Source organism: Rhea americana, unplaced genomic scaffold (genome assembly GCF_003343005.1).
Source record: "Rhea americana isolate MKP2758 unplaced genomic scaffold, rheAme1 scaffold_257, whole genome shotgun sequence".
In the NCBI taxonomy this organism is placed as follows: domain Eukaryota; kingdom Metazoa; phylum Chordata; class Aves; order Rheiformes; family Rheidae; genus Rhea; species Rhea americana.
In genome coordinates, this window is record NW_028186376.1 from 874,783 (window position 1) to 893,987 (window position 19,205).

Consider the following 19,205-nt stretch of genomic DNA (forward strand, 5'->3'; position numbering starts at 1 on the left):
CTGCGCCTGCGCGCCACGACGGCCCGGGCTGAGCATGGCGGCGGCGCTGGTCGGCAGGGCAGCGGTCGGCGTGGCGCTGCGCGGAGTGCGCCGGCGGCAAGGGCTGGGGCTGCCGCGGCGAGGTAGCGCGGGGCTCGCGGTGGACGACACGGTCAACGGGCTGAGCGATGAGCAGCGGCAGGTAGCGGCAGGCAGCTGAGCGGGCCGGGGAAGGAGTGGGGGGCGGTGCGCGCCTTCCCGAGGGAGGTGTGGCGCGGGGACGGGCGCTGATAGGCCGGCCGCCGCAGCCAATCCCGTGGCGGGGGCCGGGCCCGAGGGCGCCGGGGCGTTCCGCGCTTCCCTCGGCCGCAAGGCAGCGCCGGCCGCGAGGCCGCCTTGCTGGGTCCTCGACCCTTCCGCCTTCTTCGGAACAAGCGCTGCGAAACGGAGCGCTGCCCGAGCAGGTTCCCCGCATTCGCATTAAGGCAGCCTGTGCSAGATGCAGTTACTTACAAAATCGAAACGAACTGGGTCCAGTCAAATCCTCTCAGAAGTGCTGCAGCTTCCCCAGCTTGTTCTCCTGTCTGTTTTATACTGGGGACCTGCGGCTTTGGGATATTAATTCCTGGCTCTATGAGTTTCTCTTGTGTTCAGTGCCAACCTAGTGCTCACCATCATGGCGTTTATTCCCTGCTGCCCCGGGGTGTGGAATGAAAGCATTTTGCCAATTAGACTAAATATTTACGTAGCACTGCTCAGAGCTGGATGTATAGCCCTTCTAGATACTTTTGACAATGCAAGTGTGCAAATGCGTGAAATAACGTGTTCATTTTTATTTCTTCCTTAATACTGTATTATTCTTTAGCTGTCTTCTGTTCATAGTGTAGRTGACATAGCCCTATCAATCCTGAAGCGCAGTATTTCTCTGTGCTTCTATATTTAGTAGCTGTAAACAGAGAAAATATTTCCATAGTTTCTATCCCCTTAATGAAAAAGCTTTGAGGGGGAAAAATTTCATAACTCACAGTTTGTTTAATGTTAAGAGCAGTCTAAGTGTCACAAGCCTGCTTGGAGCGTTTGGGTGCCTCCTTTGAGTCCACCCCCCAATCTGTAATGATTATAAGCTTTTTTATGATGATCATGATGATAAAGTGTATTTATGTAGCTTTATGCTCAACAACTTTGCTGACGTCAACTTTGTCTTAATGGAAGCGACAAACATGAAAAATAAAAAGTATCTGTCTTGGAAGAGAAACTTGCTTGGCAGTACTGGGATCCAAGATCTATGTGGCGATGGAAACTAAAATATATTCTTACTTTTAAAGAAGCTCTTTCTGTTGTAGATTGAGAGAGAGAGGCAGAGCATCCTGGTTATGGTTTGGTTTACTGCTGCTGCCCTTCTACGGGTTTTGGTTAAACAGCAGAGGACTTCAGTCTCTTGASTGTCAGTTTAGTTTCTTTACTAGCCCCAATGCATGCTGATGAAGAACCAAAAGGAAAGAATAGAATTTTAAAGCCGTACCATAGTACTTAGACAAAGTTTTTAAATCTCCCTTTTTAAGATATTGTATGCATTTAAGATATTGTACTCATTTTTCCTACTTTTATGAAATGCATATAGACCTCTGGAAAATACATGCGAGTATTAAAATTTTAAAATTTAGAAAAGGATTTAGAAATGTTAGCACTCGAACAACCAGCATATCTGATTCTATCAGGTTTTCTCTTTTTTAGAAAATACTAGGATAGCTAATGTAGTTCTAATTTGCTATACTGACACATTTTAATTGATGTATATGCTTATTACATTTAATAATATGCAGATACCTGTATACAGCAACAACTACTGGGTTGGTATAATACCTCATAATCTGTTTATCAGCTTTCAAAATTTCCTGACCAAAAACATTCCACCAAAACCTCRTATTTGGAAGTAGTTCAGTAGCATTCTTTCATTTTGGGGTAAGATGTTTAACATTAGATTCTGAGTGAAATTTAGTTCCATTAACACCCTATCTTAGGAGCCTAAAGGGCCTTTCGTATCGTCTTTCAACCTATGACCTAAAACTTTGATTTCCTTATCCTCTTGTGCTTCTGGGTTTGAGATCCTGTCTGGCAAGGGAATATTGGAAGTATCCCAGCGAGGAGAATGACAATATATTGATGGGGTTTAATGTGCATGTTTCTCTCTCCCTCTCTTCCTAGCTTAGACAGACCATGACAAAGTTCTGTCAAGAGCATTTGGCTCCGAAGGCCCAACAGATTGACCAGGAAAATGAATTCAAAGACATGCGGGTAAGCGCTTCCTGTGTGCATTTGGAATAGATGATAGTCAAAGCCAGTCTGTGCTTTGAGCTGTACCTTAGTGCAGAGAAGGAATCCCAGCCTGCACCATGGGAACATACTCGTCAACTTTTCAAACCTGAAAGTCATAAAGAAAATGTTAATGGACAGCATCCGGCAAAAAAAAAATGGAGGTAGAGTGATAATGGTCGGGCCTCTGACTTGCTTCTTTGAATTTCTGTTGTAGTGTTTCTCCCTGGCTCTGTTCAAAACTCCTTCCCTAATGTGTACCTTGCATTCTCCTAGCTACTGCACAGGATATGGGGATTCTTTTGTGCACCATCCTTTCTCAGACGTCTGAGTTTCCTGTCAAATTTATTGTGAAAATATTGCATGCAAATGTTGAAAGGTAGAGTTGTTTCATTGTGAGGCTGAAACTTACCTTCGTAACAAAAAATGGCAAGCTCTGTTAAGCAGGACAGTTTCATGTCCTCACCATTGATTTTCGTAAGCTCCGCAAAACGTAAAGCTCAGGCAACTGCTAGAATTGCCCAGAGCTCTGATGCTGTCATTTTCAGGGATACACACACAGCTTTGAAGTTAAGCATGTAAATTTAGTCCGTTGCACCAGATGTCATCCAGTGCTACTGAATAATACTTTTTGAAGTCTATGAAGACTATCTACGGATAACTTTCTTATTGCTGGACCATGAGACCATGCGACAAGCATTCACTTACTTGTCCATTGTGTAGCAGAGAGGCTGCTGTCTGAGGCAGCACCAAGGAAATGTCCCTTGTAGCAGATGCACCCCTAAATGATGGCATCCTTTGCTGCTGTGTTGTGCCRTGGCTTCCCTTGTGCTCTATGACACCATGTGCCAGATACAGCTGATACGTATGTCGCAGATCAGCCTGTAGTTCTGTGCCTTGTGCTTGTGGCTCCAGTGCATCAGTCACTGGGTGGTGGTGTTGCAGGAGTGGGAGTGATAAATTTGGTAATAGGCAAGTCAGGCAGTCAGCAGCAAAGAAGGACAGCATGTCCTCTAGCATCTTGTAGGATGTGTGACCAACTATGCAATACTAAGCAAAGTTGTGAAGTCCCCATGTGATTCTTGTCCTGGCAGTCTCAGGAGCCTAGAGGTTATGTACATGAGTAGTCATCATGTGTTTCACTCCTTTAGTTTGGTAAGTCCAAAGTGTCTGCAAGTTCTTTGTTGCATTCTCCTTCTATAGTTTTTCCAGCACTGCATGATGCAGGCAGTAGCACTGCTTGCCTCAGCAATGGATTTTCCTGCCACGACTGTAACATTCCTTCCTTTATCTCTCCAAGGATGCTACCTCAGCTTTAGTTACCTGCTTTTGTTTTACTGGAAGAGTCATAAATCACTCAGTTATAGCAACTCTCCTCAGTATTTCCCAGGGTTCAGTCATGGATTACTTACACTAACTGCTATTCATGGGAAATACTGGCTGACAGGTCTACACAGTGCCAAAGCTTTAGGTGCAGGCCCTGTGACAAGCATATGGGAGGCAAAGGCCAGCATAAGTGACTTAAGTCACAAGATCCTAATTGCTCTTTAGCAAGATGTACTATATGAAAGTGTAGTGTTTGAAGTTAATGGGAGGCTTTAATTCATCAAAATTCTCCTTAAACTGGCCAATGATTTAAACCTTCAGGACTTATCCCTGCAGAATGAAATTTATCACTGTGAATTATCTCACTGAAGTCAGCAGACTACTTATATGCAGTGTAACTAGTGTCCTTAAGTCTTGTGAGATGCAGTGTAACTAGTGTCCTTAAGTCTTGTGAGATGCAAGTCCCAAGAATGGAGTTGCTGCTATGGGAGGAATCTGTGTGTTTATCTCAGGTCTCATATGGATAAGGCCAATAGCTGTGTCCCGTGAGCTCATCCTACTTCCCTGACTGTGGCTCTGGACTGATTGCTTGTTCTGTGTTTGTAGGAATTTTGGAAGAAACTTGGRGAACTGGGAGTTTTGGGGATCACAGCTCCTGGTAAGTCTGTTTCCACCTTTTACCATCTGTTGGGTGATTATTCAAACAAAACRGAGAATGCTTAAGCTTACCCCTTCTGGTTTATAATAAACTTGTACGTGATRTAACATTCTTTCTATCCTGAAGCTCCTATTTCCCCATTTTTTAAAACATTCTTTGGACATTTGTGTTATTCTATCCTGAATCAGAATCMTTTTTCTCTTGTTGGACTTTTGGACAATTACAAAATGAATTTTAAAGTTTAAAAGTACTGTTCAGAAATGGTTTCTCCAACCTTAATGCACCTAACTCAAATATGTGTGTGTTTCCCCAATATGAAGCATTTACTGTAAATTTTAAAGAAAGAGCTGTAGATTAAAGTATCCTAGAACAAACATCTGTCTCTAATAGGAGGAGTTACARGGTGTAGAACAGCGCTATGGAAAGCTGTGATAGCTATAGGAGGGCTGGCTGCATCCAACCAGTCAGGAAAAAATCAGGGTAAATTTTGTTCAGCCTTGTCCAGATCAGCTGAAGTGTTTGATTAACGTATATTACAGAGACTGCTCTGGTCATGCTGAATGCAGTAATAGAGCATAATGAAGGGAAATGCTTAATGGAGTAAAGTAGCCACTAAGGCCTTTATTTCCCCATCGTAAAGTCTGTGTTTCTAGATGTGTGTGTGCAAAGGCTTCTGCAGAAGCAAGCTGAACAGCAGTATGTTGAAATAATGCCTCTGCATTTCTTTCAGCAGAGCTGAGTGTGTTTGGAAGAGTCCAACTTCCAAACTGAARGAGTCTGCTTTCTTTCTCTTTATTCTTCCCAATTTACTGCTGCTCCTGTTCTTTCTCTATCGCTTGCCTTTTTTTTCCTTTGATGTTGTGCCTGGGGCTTACAGCAATTTCCCACRTGATAAATAAGCAATCTCCTTATGAGTCCTGTCCACTTTGATTTCCTCGAAGATTTACTGATAAAACCTTTCTATATCCAAACTTTTATGTCTTATGATTTTTCATTGTATAATTACATGCAGTTTCCTTGTTAGCATCGGATTTGTTGTATGCAGTGAAGACTGGAGTTGAGGATGTGAAGAAATCATGAAACTTTATGGGTGTACATGATTGATTGGATGGACACCAGTGGAYCAACTCTATTAGGGAGCATTTGAAATGATGGTGCTTTTTGTTTTATTTTTAAAACTAAGCACACTGTGTTGCTTTTATGTAGTTTCACATTTATTTTATAAAGAGCTAAGTTAGGAAGTGCAAATATGTAGCTGCTATGGAACGATAATACAGGCAGGTCATGTATAAAGAGTCGTTTTGAAAGTACTCTGTCCCTAGATCACACTGTGGTTTGTATTACATAAGTTGTCTGGCAGGATTATTTTATTGTAGCATTTGTGGTGCAGAGCATTTGTAGGCCTATACTGCTTAACGGAGGGAGTTAACCTTTTGTTTTTGAGGCAACAGCATCCAACCCAGTCAGTAGTATAGGAGCAAAAAGTTCTCTTGTTTTGATGTATATGAGAAACTATTAAACACCATAGTGCCCAAACTGGAAATGAGAAACTCCATTTATCTGCATTCACCTACCTTAACCCTGCATCCAGCGTTCCTGTTTGCTTCCAGGATTCCCTTCTTCCAGTATATTGATAGTAAAATCAAAAAGTGTGGTTTGGAGTAGAGAGAGGAGATTTCAGATAAAGTGCCTTGCTGATAGAGATGGGAGTCAAAATGAGTCCTGAAAGGCTTTACCCAATGCTGGTGGCTGGTGTGTTAATTTGTTGAATTAGAGGCAGTAGCTGTCTTTCAGCTCGGGTTATGTACTCAGCTCTTGAGTGCTCTGCTGAGCATATAGACATATTTGCTCTTACTCTTGTTGCTGCTTCCTCAAAGCATTCATGTTAATGACCATTAAGTGCTCCTAGATGACCTCTCTGACTAGTTTGCAGTGTCTGCATCCTTCTGCTTTAATTCATTTCTTACCAATACAATCACTTGCTTCTTGCCTGTAAAACCAAGCTTTTACTTCTCGATGTGATTCTGTGTGTACGGTGTGTGTATATACATACATACATATATGGTATGTATCTATTTATAAGGGATTCTCAGCCTGTTSCAGCCCATTATGTATTTCTCAGCCTTCCCTTTTCCTACCTTCTCTCTTCCTATTCTACCCTGTCTTTAATTTATCAATCACCAGTTTTAGACTTAGCTCAGTGTGTCTCACTAGATTCCCAGTTACGAAGGTCGTGCTGCTCTGACTCGCTTCATCCTATGTTGAATTCCAAATTCCTGCCACTGTTGGATTATAGCAGTTTAATTTCAGGATCTTACCCATTCCAAACTGGTTGTCACTCAAAACGCTGGTCTCCTCCACACTTGTGGACATAGAGAAATCCCTARTGTCCCACATTTTGAGCAGCTTGAGGGTTCCTCATTTATTTTGGGATGCTTATGTGCTTCTTATGACAAACATTTGGACTTCACAAATCTTGCCACTACTCCTTTGTCCCTTCACCTAATATAAGTTGCCACTAGTCTATTTGACTAGTATAAAAGCAGTCTCTCCTGAAGCTCCTGCTGTTGGAAGTAGCTTGATGTTTCCCTCTGCCAGCTTCTTTCCCACAGGTTGTCTTATATTGACTCTTCTCTGAAACAGGTTTTGTCCTTTCTATTTGTTCTTTCTACATATTTGTAGTTTAATTTTCATGATAGCATTATGTTACACTTGGGCGTAGTTAACATGAAATCTGCACTACTGGGCAAGTATTGGCAGCTTAAGGATAGTGTCAGTTAGAAACAGAAGCCCTTGTTTGTCTGAGATGTCATTCAAGGCAACTCAGCCTGGGGATGTTGTGCATGTGTGATTTACTCCATGATGATTAATGTGAGTATTTCTTTTTTGATAGCAAAATATGGTGGATCTGCTATGGGGTATCTGGACCATGTACTGGTGATGGAGGAAGTTTCTCGCGCATCAGCTGCTGTTGGACTCAGTTACGGTGCCCACTCAAACCTTTGTATTAACCAGCTAGTACGGAATGGCAATGAAGCACAAAAAGAGCAGTACTTGCCTAAGGTATATGATTGGAAGAGAAGGTGAAATTAGAAAGATCTGTTTTCTTGGAACTGTGTGAGGAAACATGAGGCATGTGAGGAAAATATAATGTATTTTGGAGCACTGTAGGATTTAGGACACTAAAAGTATGAGAAAGTTCACTGGACTTCACTTTGCCATTGCTGATCTGGTCTGGCACTACCTCTTTTGTCTCAGAGCAGGTTTGCATGTCTATCAGCAGTATATGCTAAACTGGGCTGGGTTGAAGCTTCTGCTGCTGTCATTTCCTTACAGTGCCAGCCTCTTCCTCTTAATGTTAGTAGGAAAGATCTTGTGGAGATGAGCTTTTATGTGCAGTTCAGGTGAGAAGAGTCAGTGTTATCACTGTCTCTCTCACATGTTTCTCCTGTAGCATGAATTCTTTTATGAAACGATTCTCAGAAAAARAGAAAAGAGAACTTGTTTCAAGTAGGTAGCAACAGAACAAAACCAYGGAAAAGTTTTCTAGCATGCAGCAAGCCAGCAGATTTGTATCTCTTGTACAGCCATGTGCAAGGATGAATTTGTCTTTTATGGTGTGTAGCGTCTTAAGGATGTCTGAATGCTTGGTTCTCCTATGCTAATRTAGGAGCGTCTTCATCATTCAGGGGGCATTCATGTTTGTAACCCAAGAGTCTGTTAAAGAGATTTCAGTATTTAAACTTATAGAGAAACAAAGCCAGTAGAGAAACAAACTGCATACAAAGTGCTCTATTGCTTCCTCAAAGCCTTCTCGTGCAGGCTGGCAGTATGTAACCCCAGATGTGATAGTTGTTTCTCAGGTGTATTTTAATACCCTCATTCACTGGCTTTCAATATAAGATAGGCAACCATTTTGGTTTTTACTCATCCTGGCTCTTAAGAGAGTACTTAATGGTAAGCCAGAGACAAGTCTTGTTCTCTACGGTGCACTAGATAGTTTTCAGCATGACACTAAGGCTTCTGTTAAAATCCACTGATGGATTGAGTTGGTTGAACATCGATCTTAATCACTGAAACTATTTTTTAAAAATGAGAGATCAAAAGGAGAAGATAGAAGAAGGTACACAGGAAAAAAAAAAGAAGGAAAAGGCAAGGAGAAAAGGGCAAGATGAAAGGAACGGAGAAGAGGAAGCAACCGCTATGCCAGAGCCTGGCATGAGCAGGCACAGAAGGAGGGTGTCCATCTGCTATCCTAGCACGAGTGTGGGGGGACTGGGCTATAAGCACATTGCTAAGCAGTTTGCAATCTCTTTTCATCCTCCTCACTGGCCTTTTGTTTTTAACCACTTCAGTTTATTTAAAAGGGCAGTCATAAAGCACAGAACAAGGAGTCTGGGAGAGGCATATGGCTGTCTGCATGGTTCTTTTGGCACCTTCCTGGAGATAGATGAGTACAGCTCTGCTTTTAAAATGCTAACTCAGACATGAGCTGAGTCATCCAACTCATCCTACTGTGATTCTCTGTTCCCTCAGCACAGCAGCACAAGGGAGCTTGCTGCAAGGACTGTACTGGGAACAAGGGTAGAATCCTCACCTGCAGGTTAAGTAGAACAACTGCTATTGAGATTCAGTGCAGAAAAAGACAGGCTGAAGAGGGAATGGAAATGCAACAGTACTATTTTCCCTCCTTTTCTTATGTTTGTCTTTCTTTCCAGCTAATCAGTGGGGAGCACATTGGAGCATTAGCAATGAGTGAACCCAATTCTGGATCTGATGTTGTCTCCATGAAGCTGAAGGCAGATAGAAAAGGTAAACAGTGTCATATACTACCTGGATAGGTCATGCCAGTTTTCCCCCTAGCCAGCATAAATAATRGCTCTTGTAAATTTATGTTAGCCTCCCCAAAACTCTGAACATTCAATCTCAGGTATATCCCAGCCGTGTTCCCAGGCTTATGCTGCCTCCCAGGAAAGTCACAGTGTATAATAAAGCAAGATAGTGAAGACATAGGATGGGTRGTTGAATGTTCAGAAGTGGACACATTTTTGGTCTCTCACTTCTGGTTATGGAGGTGGAAGGTARTGGTATGGTGGAACCGGTGCCACATGCCTTAGTTTGACAGGTGTTCATTAAACTCGATCTTCGGACTGCAGAAACAAAGGAAAAACATTTTCTTGAATTTGGAAAGGACTTAGTGCATGCTCTTTGTGAAGTCTTAAAGAGCATCCTTGGAAGCCCGCTCTGAAATAGTGTGGAKGAAGGGGTAGGTGGTATTCTGTTGTGAGCTAATGAATTGCATGCATCTCTGTGCTTCTAGGGGACTATTTTGTTTTGAATGGGAGTAAATTTTGGATCACCAATGGGCCAGATGCAGATGTTCTCATTGTTTATGCTAAAACTGACCTTAATGCTGTTCCAGCCTCCCRAGGTATAACTGCATTCATTGTGGAGAAGGTAGGTTTAAGTTACTCTATAATAAGCCTCTCGATTTTTATTTTTGTCTGTTTTGGGGCTACCATCCTTCACCCTAACTGACTTTTTCAGAAATTGGCTAGTTTTCTCTTGATAAGCTGCCAGCCCCTTCTTCAAAGGCAAACTACCTCCTGCCTAARCTTTACAAACCCATGTGATTAGTCTCCTGCCCCAGTGATATACCATATTGCTCTATAAGCTGGGAGTTTTAGGATTTTGGCATCTACACATTTAACTCACCCTTTGGTCTAGAACTGTAGAGATAATGGAGAAAAGCCTAATATGAAAYGGCTTGCATGTTTCCAAAAGTTGTCAGGGGTATTGGAGGCCCTGTAGATCTGCCATATTATCCAGTTATCTATTCTTGCATTTTTAATATTGAGACGTTAAAATAACTCTATGAATTTTCTTGCACTGTCCCTTCAGAAGCATGGACACAAAGTAAAGCGTGCCGAAGGGAGCAGAGTCAGGTCTCCACACAGGGAGCCCTTGGGAAAAAAGATCTTTTTTCTTTTTTTTTCTTTTCCTTATCTCCTCTAGTTAATTGGAGATATACTATACACAGCTCTGTTACCACCAGGAAGAAAGGACAAGGCATTTCATGAAGGCAGGAAGCTATGACAAAAGAAATGATACTGGAAATGTAAAAATTTGAGTTCAGTGAAAACATTGTGATGGACTTACCCAGCTTAGCAGCTAGAATAGTTCAGTCACTGGCCAAAGCTTATAATGCTTACTCTAGAGCAGTGCCAGTGTTGGCAGCTGGCCAGGTTGCAATTTATTCACTGTTTAGAAAATGGACTCACTTGTCTAGTTAGCATGGTGCCCCCAGGGGTACATGTTTCCCTGCTCATTTGCTTTCTTCACACTTGCACTTACACCTGTGCTTGTTCCAGGAGCAGATAGTTCACTTTGACTCCCTTTCTGGTACACTGYGCATATTCATGTGGTCAGGGAAACTCTAGAAGTCTGTAATGATTTTATTTAGCCTTTCAGAACTGAGAGGTTTGAAATCTGATTTTCCTGATATGGCTTTGCAGGGAATGCCAGGTTTCAGCACAGCCCAGAAGCTTGATAAGCTGGGAATGAGRGGGTCTAATACCTGTGAATTGATCTTTGAAGACTGCAAGATCCCAGGTGAGTTGAGTTCAAGTCATGGCCACATGCATGTGGTGAGTCCCTCTCTTCTTGGTCRGGCAAACTGGATCAGCAATTACATRCATGTTCAGACTGACCTAGAGGGCTTTCTAGATAGCTGTCTGCTCTTTGGCAGCCGCACAGGAGAGCTGGGGAAACAAGAAAAATGCTGTGCTCTCTGGTGGATTCTACTGAATGAGCACATCACTTGTTAGATCACTCCTGTTTCGCCCTCAGGGACACTGCTCTTAATCACTGCTTTTKCAAAGCCTGCATGAGGTTTCTAAAGAAACTGCTGATTATTTTGTTGCCTTTAGAGCTCCCCATCTGGTGTACGGAAGAGCATATTAGCCCTGAAGTTTCTTTTCTCCAAAATCACTGGAAACTGCCTGACAGACTTGGTTTGCCTATAACATTCCTGAATTCTGAGATTAGGGCCTGAAAAAGGACATCACCTCCCCTTTAGTTAGAACAGCAAGATGGTGGCTGTGCCTTATGAGGAGCAATGCTAATGGCTATTTTTGTTACTACAATGGCTGTTTTTGTTGATAGAAAAAACTCAAAGCCACTGTATAGCAAGTGGAGTGATCCTTTATCTGAATTCCTGAAAATCRTAAGTATGAATCTGCAGAACAAGTAACTCTTCTGCTTTCCATATACTATCAAAAGCTGCTTTGTAGTACTCAGTGTCAGCTGAAATCTGATATTTTTAACTTTACTGGATCCCTCCACCCTAAAAGCAGAAAGACCAGTGCCTGTGCATTCAGATCATCTTCTGGATAATCATCCATACAGAACAGCATGTTCTTGTGGTTACAGGATTTCCATTTTGTGATAACTCAGAGAAGTGCATCACTGCAGTGTTAAAAGTTAGCACGCTTCACACTCTAGTGATTAGTACAGCTTCTGATCTTTTACTTTGGAAGCTGAACCAGTCTGATGCCTTTTCATATGTCTGCAGGATGTTTCTCTTATTGATCAAAATATCCTCTTCTAGCACTACAGTTCTATCCGCTTTAAAATATCTGGGTTTCACTGTGTTCCACTGAATATCTAGTATTTCTCTCATAGTAAGTGTTTTCTGTGGATTCACTCAGTCATATTGCTTTGGTAAAAGCAAGTTCAGAGCCCTGATAGTTTTATGCTGTGAGACTGCCCCTCCTTGTGCAGTCAGAAGACACATCCTTCAGCCCACTGCATGCTTATCCATCGCTTTTCCCTGGATGTACAGGAAAATGTTCAGGCTAGTCAGTCCTCTTTTCATCTCTGAGATGTCATCACTCATGAGCAGCTTCATCATTTTATTATTACTGATTATAGTGTTTCTGTTCTGTTCTTTAAAGTAGCATTTGCTATTAATATTTTTCYTTCTCATCTGTAGAGGTCCTAAGCTTTTTCTCAGAGAGCTGAGTTTCATTCTCCTTCCTCTTTCTAGCTCCCATAACATGCTGCGGAGGCTGCACTTCTCCATGAAACCCATCAACATACTCATCAGTAAGCAGGAGATATTGCAGTCCTTAAGCTTCTGCCACTGAAAAACAGACTGTTTGCTTCAAGAGAATATCTGCATGTGTCCACAAGTCCTGTCTCACTTTAAGTTTAYATATCACATTTCTCAGATCTCTTGTGATCAAAGCCTGAAGTATTTKTCGGCTCTTTTATATGGCACGATTATGGATAATCTCTGTCCATCTACCAAGCACAGTTGTTAGGCTTGAAGTTCCCCTCTAACTGTAAGGGGCCAGCCTTGCTGTGAGGAGATGAGTCTTTTTATTCCTCCCTCTCCTTCTATGCTTGTGAACATCAGCACACGCTTTAGATTGTCCCTAAGTAACATGGGTTTCCAAGTTTTTTCTTCTCAACCATTATCTAATGTGAATATTTTTCTGTTCCATTTTCACAGGAATAGTACTTGTCTTTTAAAACATGTATTTGTAACAAATGCAATGTTCTGCTCAGCCTCCTTCACAGAAAGGGGGATGATGCCTGTTTGTATTTCTCAATCTCAGAAGGCCAATGTTTATTGCCCCAACTTGTGGTAAGTGGTGAGTTTTGGCTTGTTGACTGTGCAACTTCTGGTTTCTGTATTAGGAATGCCCCAAAAGATGACCTGAGTACATCAGACTGGGATTCATTTGTTTCAAATACATGATTAGTAGGCATCTTATGGTAACAGTATTTGGTCACTGTCAGTTTGAGTTAGACGGAAACTAATGGGTTGGAGAAGAGGACTCTTACTTTGTGCTCCCAGGCTACTAAGTTTCTTGTACTTGTTGATACAAATGTTAAACCTGGAGGATCTCTGGAAAGCAGGTAGTAGAATAGCAGTGACTGTGAATGCACATTTTAACCTTTTACTGCCATTTTTTTTTGACTTTGGCTGGATTGGAAAGATATTTCAGTAGTAGGAGGAATATGTATCAAAACTCAGAGCCTGTCTAGTTCATCCTGAATGCTTGTGCCTCAAGCCAGAAAGGAAGGCAAAAGTGTCTGACTGTTTGAATCCTCTCCCCAGAGAATATAAACCCTTGGACAACCACTTATCTTCTCAGTTTTGCATGTAGATAAGTCACTTTCCTTTGCTGATTGCAGCCAAAAATATCTTGGGGCAGCTGAGTAAAGGAGTCTACGTTCTGATGAGCGGCTTGGACCTGGAGAGACTTGTGCTGTCTGGTGGGCCACTGGGGTAAGGATTCTTTCATCTTTCACAGATTTTTAAGGCCAGAAGAGTCTKTCATGGTCACCTAATGTGGTGGGTCTCAGACTGGAGTTGCACCTCTCAGAAAATTGTCGTAGATGAAGAACTGAGTTGCTAGGCAGGCCTGGAGAGCAAAGTATAGCTGAGAAGAGGTGGTTGGGTCAGAGTTTTGCAAAGGATGCAAGAAGTAGAGGATGCAGGAACAGGGAGATCCCATGGCCACTGAGAATTATTCAGCTGTGCCATAGTTGTTCACAGCTGTAATCATCTTCGGTCTGAGGGCCTTCCGGAGAGGCAGTCACACAGTTGGTACTCCATGGCAACCATGGCTCACTCTGCTTCTGCTCTGCATGTGTTTTTCTTTAGCTCCCCTCATGTCCTCATTGCTCACGCTGTTTTTCTCAGCTTGAGAACATATATATGTTCTCGTATTCTGAGTAACAAGGAGTGGAGGACACAATGCCACAAGGAAAATTTTCAAATTCCTGCCCTCCAGTATAGCACAGGCTATGCTCTTCCCTGGAACAGCCCTCTGGAACATGCTTTTGAAAAAACTAGTTTTGATTTAAACGTTTCCAGGGATGGCTTTACCTTGCTTGGAATAACCAACTCCTTGTTTATGGCTCAATTTCTTTAAAGTCTAAAACATTATCCAGACTCTCACATAGAAGGACCACTGGGTTGAATAAAAGGTTTGTACTTCATTTACTCAGTCCTTAGGCTCCCTAGTAATTCTTTTTACCGTACAGCACTTTTGTCCCCCTAATTTCCCTCTCTGTTCTAACCCTCATATGGAAAGATTTATCTTCCATAAARCAGGAGGAGGATTTTTCACTATTCTCATTCTTGTCTGCACTTTTTTTTATAGTATTAGCTAGTACTCCTTGAGTTGGTCTTCTTTGGAGATGCAAGGCAGCAAAAACTGTCCTAGCTAAATTGTAAGAGAGCTCTTCAATCCTCCATCTCAGTCCCCTGAATTAAGAAGGTAAGACCTTACCACAAGATGTGTCCCAAATGAGCAGTGTGTAGAGCATAAGGCAGAAAACTGGGATCTTTGGATTTTATTTTTAGCATTGTTTTAGTGTAGCTATAGGAAGGCAGTAGCATCCTTCTCTAGGTGCCTGAGAACCTTTTTCTCTTAGATTGAGCTTCCAAGAATGAATTATTGCTTGTCTGTTAATTACTCTGTTTTCTTCCTCTTCCTTTTCCCTTCCCACTATCTATGTCTTTCCTAGGCTCATGCAAGCTGTTCTTGATCATGCATTTCCATACCTACATGTAAGAGAAGCATTTGGACAGAAAATTGGCCACTTCCAGGTGAGACAGGAAAGTGATTACAAATAATGTTTGTTTTCTCTTTTAAAAAAGAAAAAGAAAAACACCCTGGGAAGACAATTATCTCTGTCATGGGAGAACTAGGGCTTTGCGTGGAGRAAGATATTTGAAGTTTTTGCTGGGGCTGCATGATGTAACGATGTGATAAAAAGGTGAATGCATCCCTGTGACCCTGTTTATCTGAGGCCACTCACTGTCAGTGGGTGAAGGACTGAGAATGGCATGTTTCCACTAACCTTGATGTCTGGGAGTTCATGATTCAACAGATCCTTCAGCTTCCTCACCACATCCACCTGGTTTCAATTGTCTGGTTTCTACTCGATAGCACAGGGAATGCCCTATGAGAACAACTCCGATCCTCAGTGCTCATGCAGAAAATAATCATCCTCTTGCTATCTGTGATCTCACATTGTTTTAATACCCATAAAATATCTCTTGTCTTCTGCTGTGACATGTAGCTCATGCAGGGCAAGATGGCTGATATGTACACGCGGCTGATGGCATGTCGGCAGTACGTCTACAATGTAGCAAAGGCCTGCGACCAAGGCCATTTCAATGCAAAGGTGAGCTTGCTTCCACATGGACTCTGTATGCYAGGGGAGTTCCTTTCAGTTTGGTCCCAAACTGTGAGTGTGGTGGAGATTCTGTACTGTGAGTTTCAGCTTTCAGCTCACAGCTCTCCAAGTACTTTTTTCTCCCCTAAAAAAAGAAAGCCTAGTTCCAGAAGGCAGCAAAATTAGCAGTACTGTTAGGTGTTACTGGGAGCCCAAACACAATATCCTGGTTATTTTAAGGAGTTATAGCAGTCATTCCAAGGTGGTGTCATCTCCACAACTGACACTGTCACCACATGTGAATATGTCAGTCAGGAGGGGACCAAGTGTTTAACAGTTGGAGAACTAGTAGAGCCCTACATCCCATATCAAATCACTTTGGTATCCTTTAGGCATGATGTGCATGYGTGGGAGAGACGCACTCCCCTCCTGCATTCTTTTGCTCTTTCTTCATGTGTCCTTTATGGACCCGATACAAGTCTTCTGCAGTGMCAGAAAGACTGCTGAGTTTTCTTCCATACTGGGGAATGAATCTATGCCTTTGTGGTAAAGTAGTTCAGAGTTATTAGCAAGTGTTTACAGAGTAATGGAAAGTTCAGAGCAACAAGGAGATTGGAGAAGGTTAGGTGACACCTTTCCTGACTGTCAGTGATTTTTGTTCTCTCCATTAGGACTGTGCAGGAGTGATTCTCTATTCAGCAGAATGTGCTACCCAGGTGGCTCTGGATGGGATTCAGTGTCTCGGTAAGGCGCAGTCACTGGCAGTGTTTGCTTCTTTGAGGAAGAGAATGAGTGATTGCCACAGAGAGCCAAACATAGTGCAAGACATGTGCCTCTCCCACCCGTAGTTCCTAAAATCAGAGATGTGACTTGTGACTTCTTTTTGGTTGTAGGTGGGAACGGATACATCAATGACTATCCAATGGGGCGGTTCCTGCGTGATGCCAAGCTCTATGAGATTGGGGCAGGCACCAGTGAAGTGCGCAGACTTATCATTGGCCGGGCATTTAATGCTGCTTTTAAGTAATAACAACCAGCGGAGAGACAGCACCCTGACTACCAAGAGGCCTTTGACTGTAGGGCTGAGGCGCACAACTTTTTCTTCCTGCTTTGAGATTCTGGGATTGTTGCTTCTGGACTCTTTCCTGATTGCCCTATGAACAGATGCTGCTGGGCTAGGCTTTACTGAGAGAATGAATCAGACAGTAGGATAGAAGGAAAAATGTGTTTTTCTTCTCATGATCAACCTGATTCATCCTGTTCGTAAGCCATCCGGATTCTAAGTGCTACAGAGCTGAGGTTCATCCAGGGGACATATCACCATCAGAGCAGGCTGCTGAACATTATTCCTGGAACAGGAGGCAGCCATTGCTGAGTACGGAAAGTCAATCCAAAAATACRGACTAGGGAATAATTTTCTTCCCTTTAAAAACTGAGTGCCATTCAATAGCTAGCATTTAGCATGCTCTTGCAGGACGGAGGAATTTCCCATTGCAATCCAATGGGATTAATTGCTTCCATTTTGGGAAACTCAATGCCAGCGAATCATGGGGGGTAGCTATCATGAACATCAAAATATCATAGCCAAACAAGCACTGTTTTAGGCCGTGATTACTAAAACCTCATTAAAACACCACTTCTATTTATTTGCCTCCTTCCTTTCCTATTCCAGCTGCTTCTCAAGATATTTCAGTGCATCTGAAGTCCTTGCTCTTGACTGACTGCTTCCTGCTGTGTTATCTGTTCCGAAGTGTAACCATCCATTCTGGGAACAGAATTCTGGGAATGTCAGACCTATATTGTGATATCCATGAATGAGTCAGTCAGAAGGAGGTTGACCTTTGGTTTCGGTTTGTTTGTTTGTTTTTGGCAGGTTGTTCTTTGGTGAAAGCATGTGCTTACACTCCACCTTTGCTTGGTTAGAGGGAGTCAGAGTGAGTGCAACAGTATTTGTGGATGTTTTCAGGGAGTATTAAATRCATCAAACTAAGGTGTACCTAATATTATTATGGAAAACTGCAGTGCATGCTGCAGTGTCAAAGAGAATCATGAAGGAAAATGGGCTGTTGTAAACATGACAGAGGAATTAATTAAATGGTTACCATATAGGCAACCTCCCAATAGTTTTAACATAGAAAAACTTAAAGCTTTTTGTGTTGTTTTTGGTTGTAGTTAATGTCTGTCTGTCCTAGGTGACAGAAACTAATACTGAATTTTAAAATGCTACAGACTGAAGAAAAATTCACTTTCCTGTATTGCCAGCTGGGTCACCAAGTATTTATACAAAAGGCCAGTAAAACTTCAGTTCCTCTAGAAGTAGAAGCAACTTCTAAAATCATGGTGCAGTACCTTCTTCCTTCATGTACATTTAGCTGTACTGGAGGACTGTCAGTCTGCGGTTGTCCCGGGGATTAATTGTCAGTGTTGAGTAAGTGTAAATCTCTGGGTAAAGCTAGTGGAGGTGGGCATAAGCAGAGTGTGGACTTAAGTGGCTTTGCCTATCAAGTATGCTTCTTTGAACTGTACTTAGAAATATTTTGAAAATGGGCCTTGCAGCACAAGTAAGGTTTGTACAAAACTGCTGCTATTGCTGCACCCTATGCAAGCATCTAGTGTCCCACAGGAGTTTTCAGGCAGGAGGTTTTGGAGTTGCCCCAGTGATCTGGATCACACATGCGTGTGGTGATGAGTAATGCAGCCCTAAGCTGCCAAGCCCCGTCCTGTTGCCTCTACCTATGGAATGAGGAGGCTGTTGTTGACTCATCCTGCCATTGTGGCCCCTCCATCATCCAGGCACGAGGAGCACAGCCGAATGCCCTCCCTTCCTTTCTTCCTTTGCACCCACGTTTCCTTCTGGATCTGTGGTTTGGCTTATTTTTTGTTCCCCCACCCCCCCCAAAGCAAGCTGTGGCCAGGGCATGTAGATAGTGAGTGGTGCCGCAGGGTACGCAGCAGGGCTCATCCACCCCATGARGCAGGTGCAGCTTTCATTTCTCATCCAAACGACAGTTCTCCAGCAAGAGGTGGTGAGAGCACTTGCAGAGGTGGCAAAGAGCAGGAGCACAGTGTCTCTAGCATGTATTGGAAACTCGTATTTTACCTGTGTGTTTTTAGCTCTTTGGCAGGCAAATGAATCACTGTAACTTTGCCTGAAGACGCCCAAAAGAGAATTGGCTCTGAATCGTTGTGTTGTCATCTGTCTCTAGCCAGAGGAGCTTCCCTGAAATGAATATTTGAACAACCTCAGGATCTTGCAAGAGACTCCAGTTGTTTTAAAAGATGTATTCTAAGTTGGAAAGGACTGCAGCTTTTTAAACCTGCCCTGTGAATGCTGGAGTGTTGTTAATACAAATAATAAATAGTGCCTCACTTTCTAGGATGATCAGCAGCTCCAAGTTAAAGGTAAAATGAATCCATGTCTAACACACCATGGGACAGGGTGAAGGGAGAGGTTCATCAATCTTAATCAAACTTCAGGCACCTCCAGAGCAGCACTGCATAGATGTTGAATGGGCTGTCCTGGGGAGAAAGGGCTACCTTTGCTTGGGCCAAGCAGTTCTCGCTACAGTATTCAAAAAAAAAAAAAAAAAAAGCTCCTAGTGCAGTGGGGAAGTCTTGTGAGGGGAGCAGGAGTTTAATCTCTGTGCAGTCCTAATAAACAAATATGCTTTTGCTGGGCCACCCATGTTCCTGTGGGGTGTTTCCCAAGAGAGGGCAAGGATGGACCTTG

At 42.7% G+C, this 19,205-nt stretch overlaps 1 protein-coding gene across 1 annotated transcript; it reads left to right on the forward strand.

Moving 5' to 3' along the window:
* The first annotated feature begins 22 nt into the window (after positions 1-22).
* Positions 23-17,797, forward strand: IVD (isovaleryl-CoA dehydrogenase). Its single transcript, XM_085307353.1, has 12 exons — positions 23-181; positions 2,185-2,274; positions 4,225-4,276; positions 7,170-7,339; positions 8,995-9,088; positions 9,597-9,733; positions 10,792-10,888; positions 13,481-13,574; positions 14,822-14,903; positions 15,380-15,484; positions 16,147-16,219; positions 16,369-17,797. Exons 1-12 carry the CDS (start codon positions 35-37, stop codon positions 16,500-16,502), a joined length of 1,275 nt encoding a protein of 424 aa, XP_085163479.1. The 5' UTR covers positions 23-34; the 3' UTR covers positions 16,503-17,797.
* Positions 17,798-19,205: the final 1,408 nt, after the last annotated feature.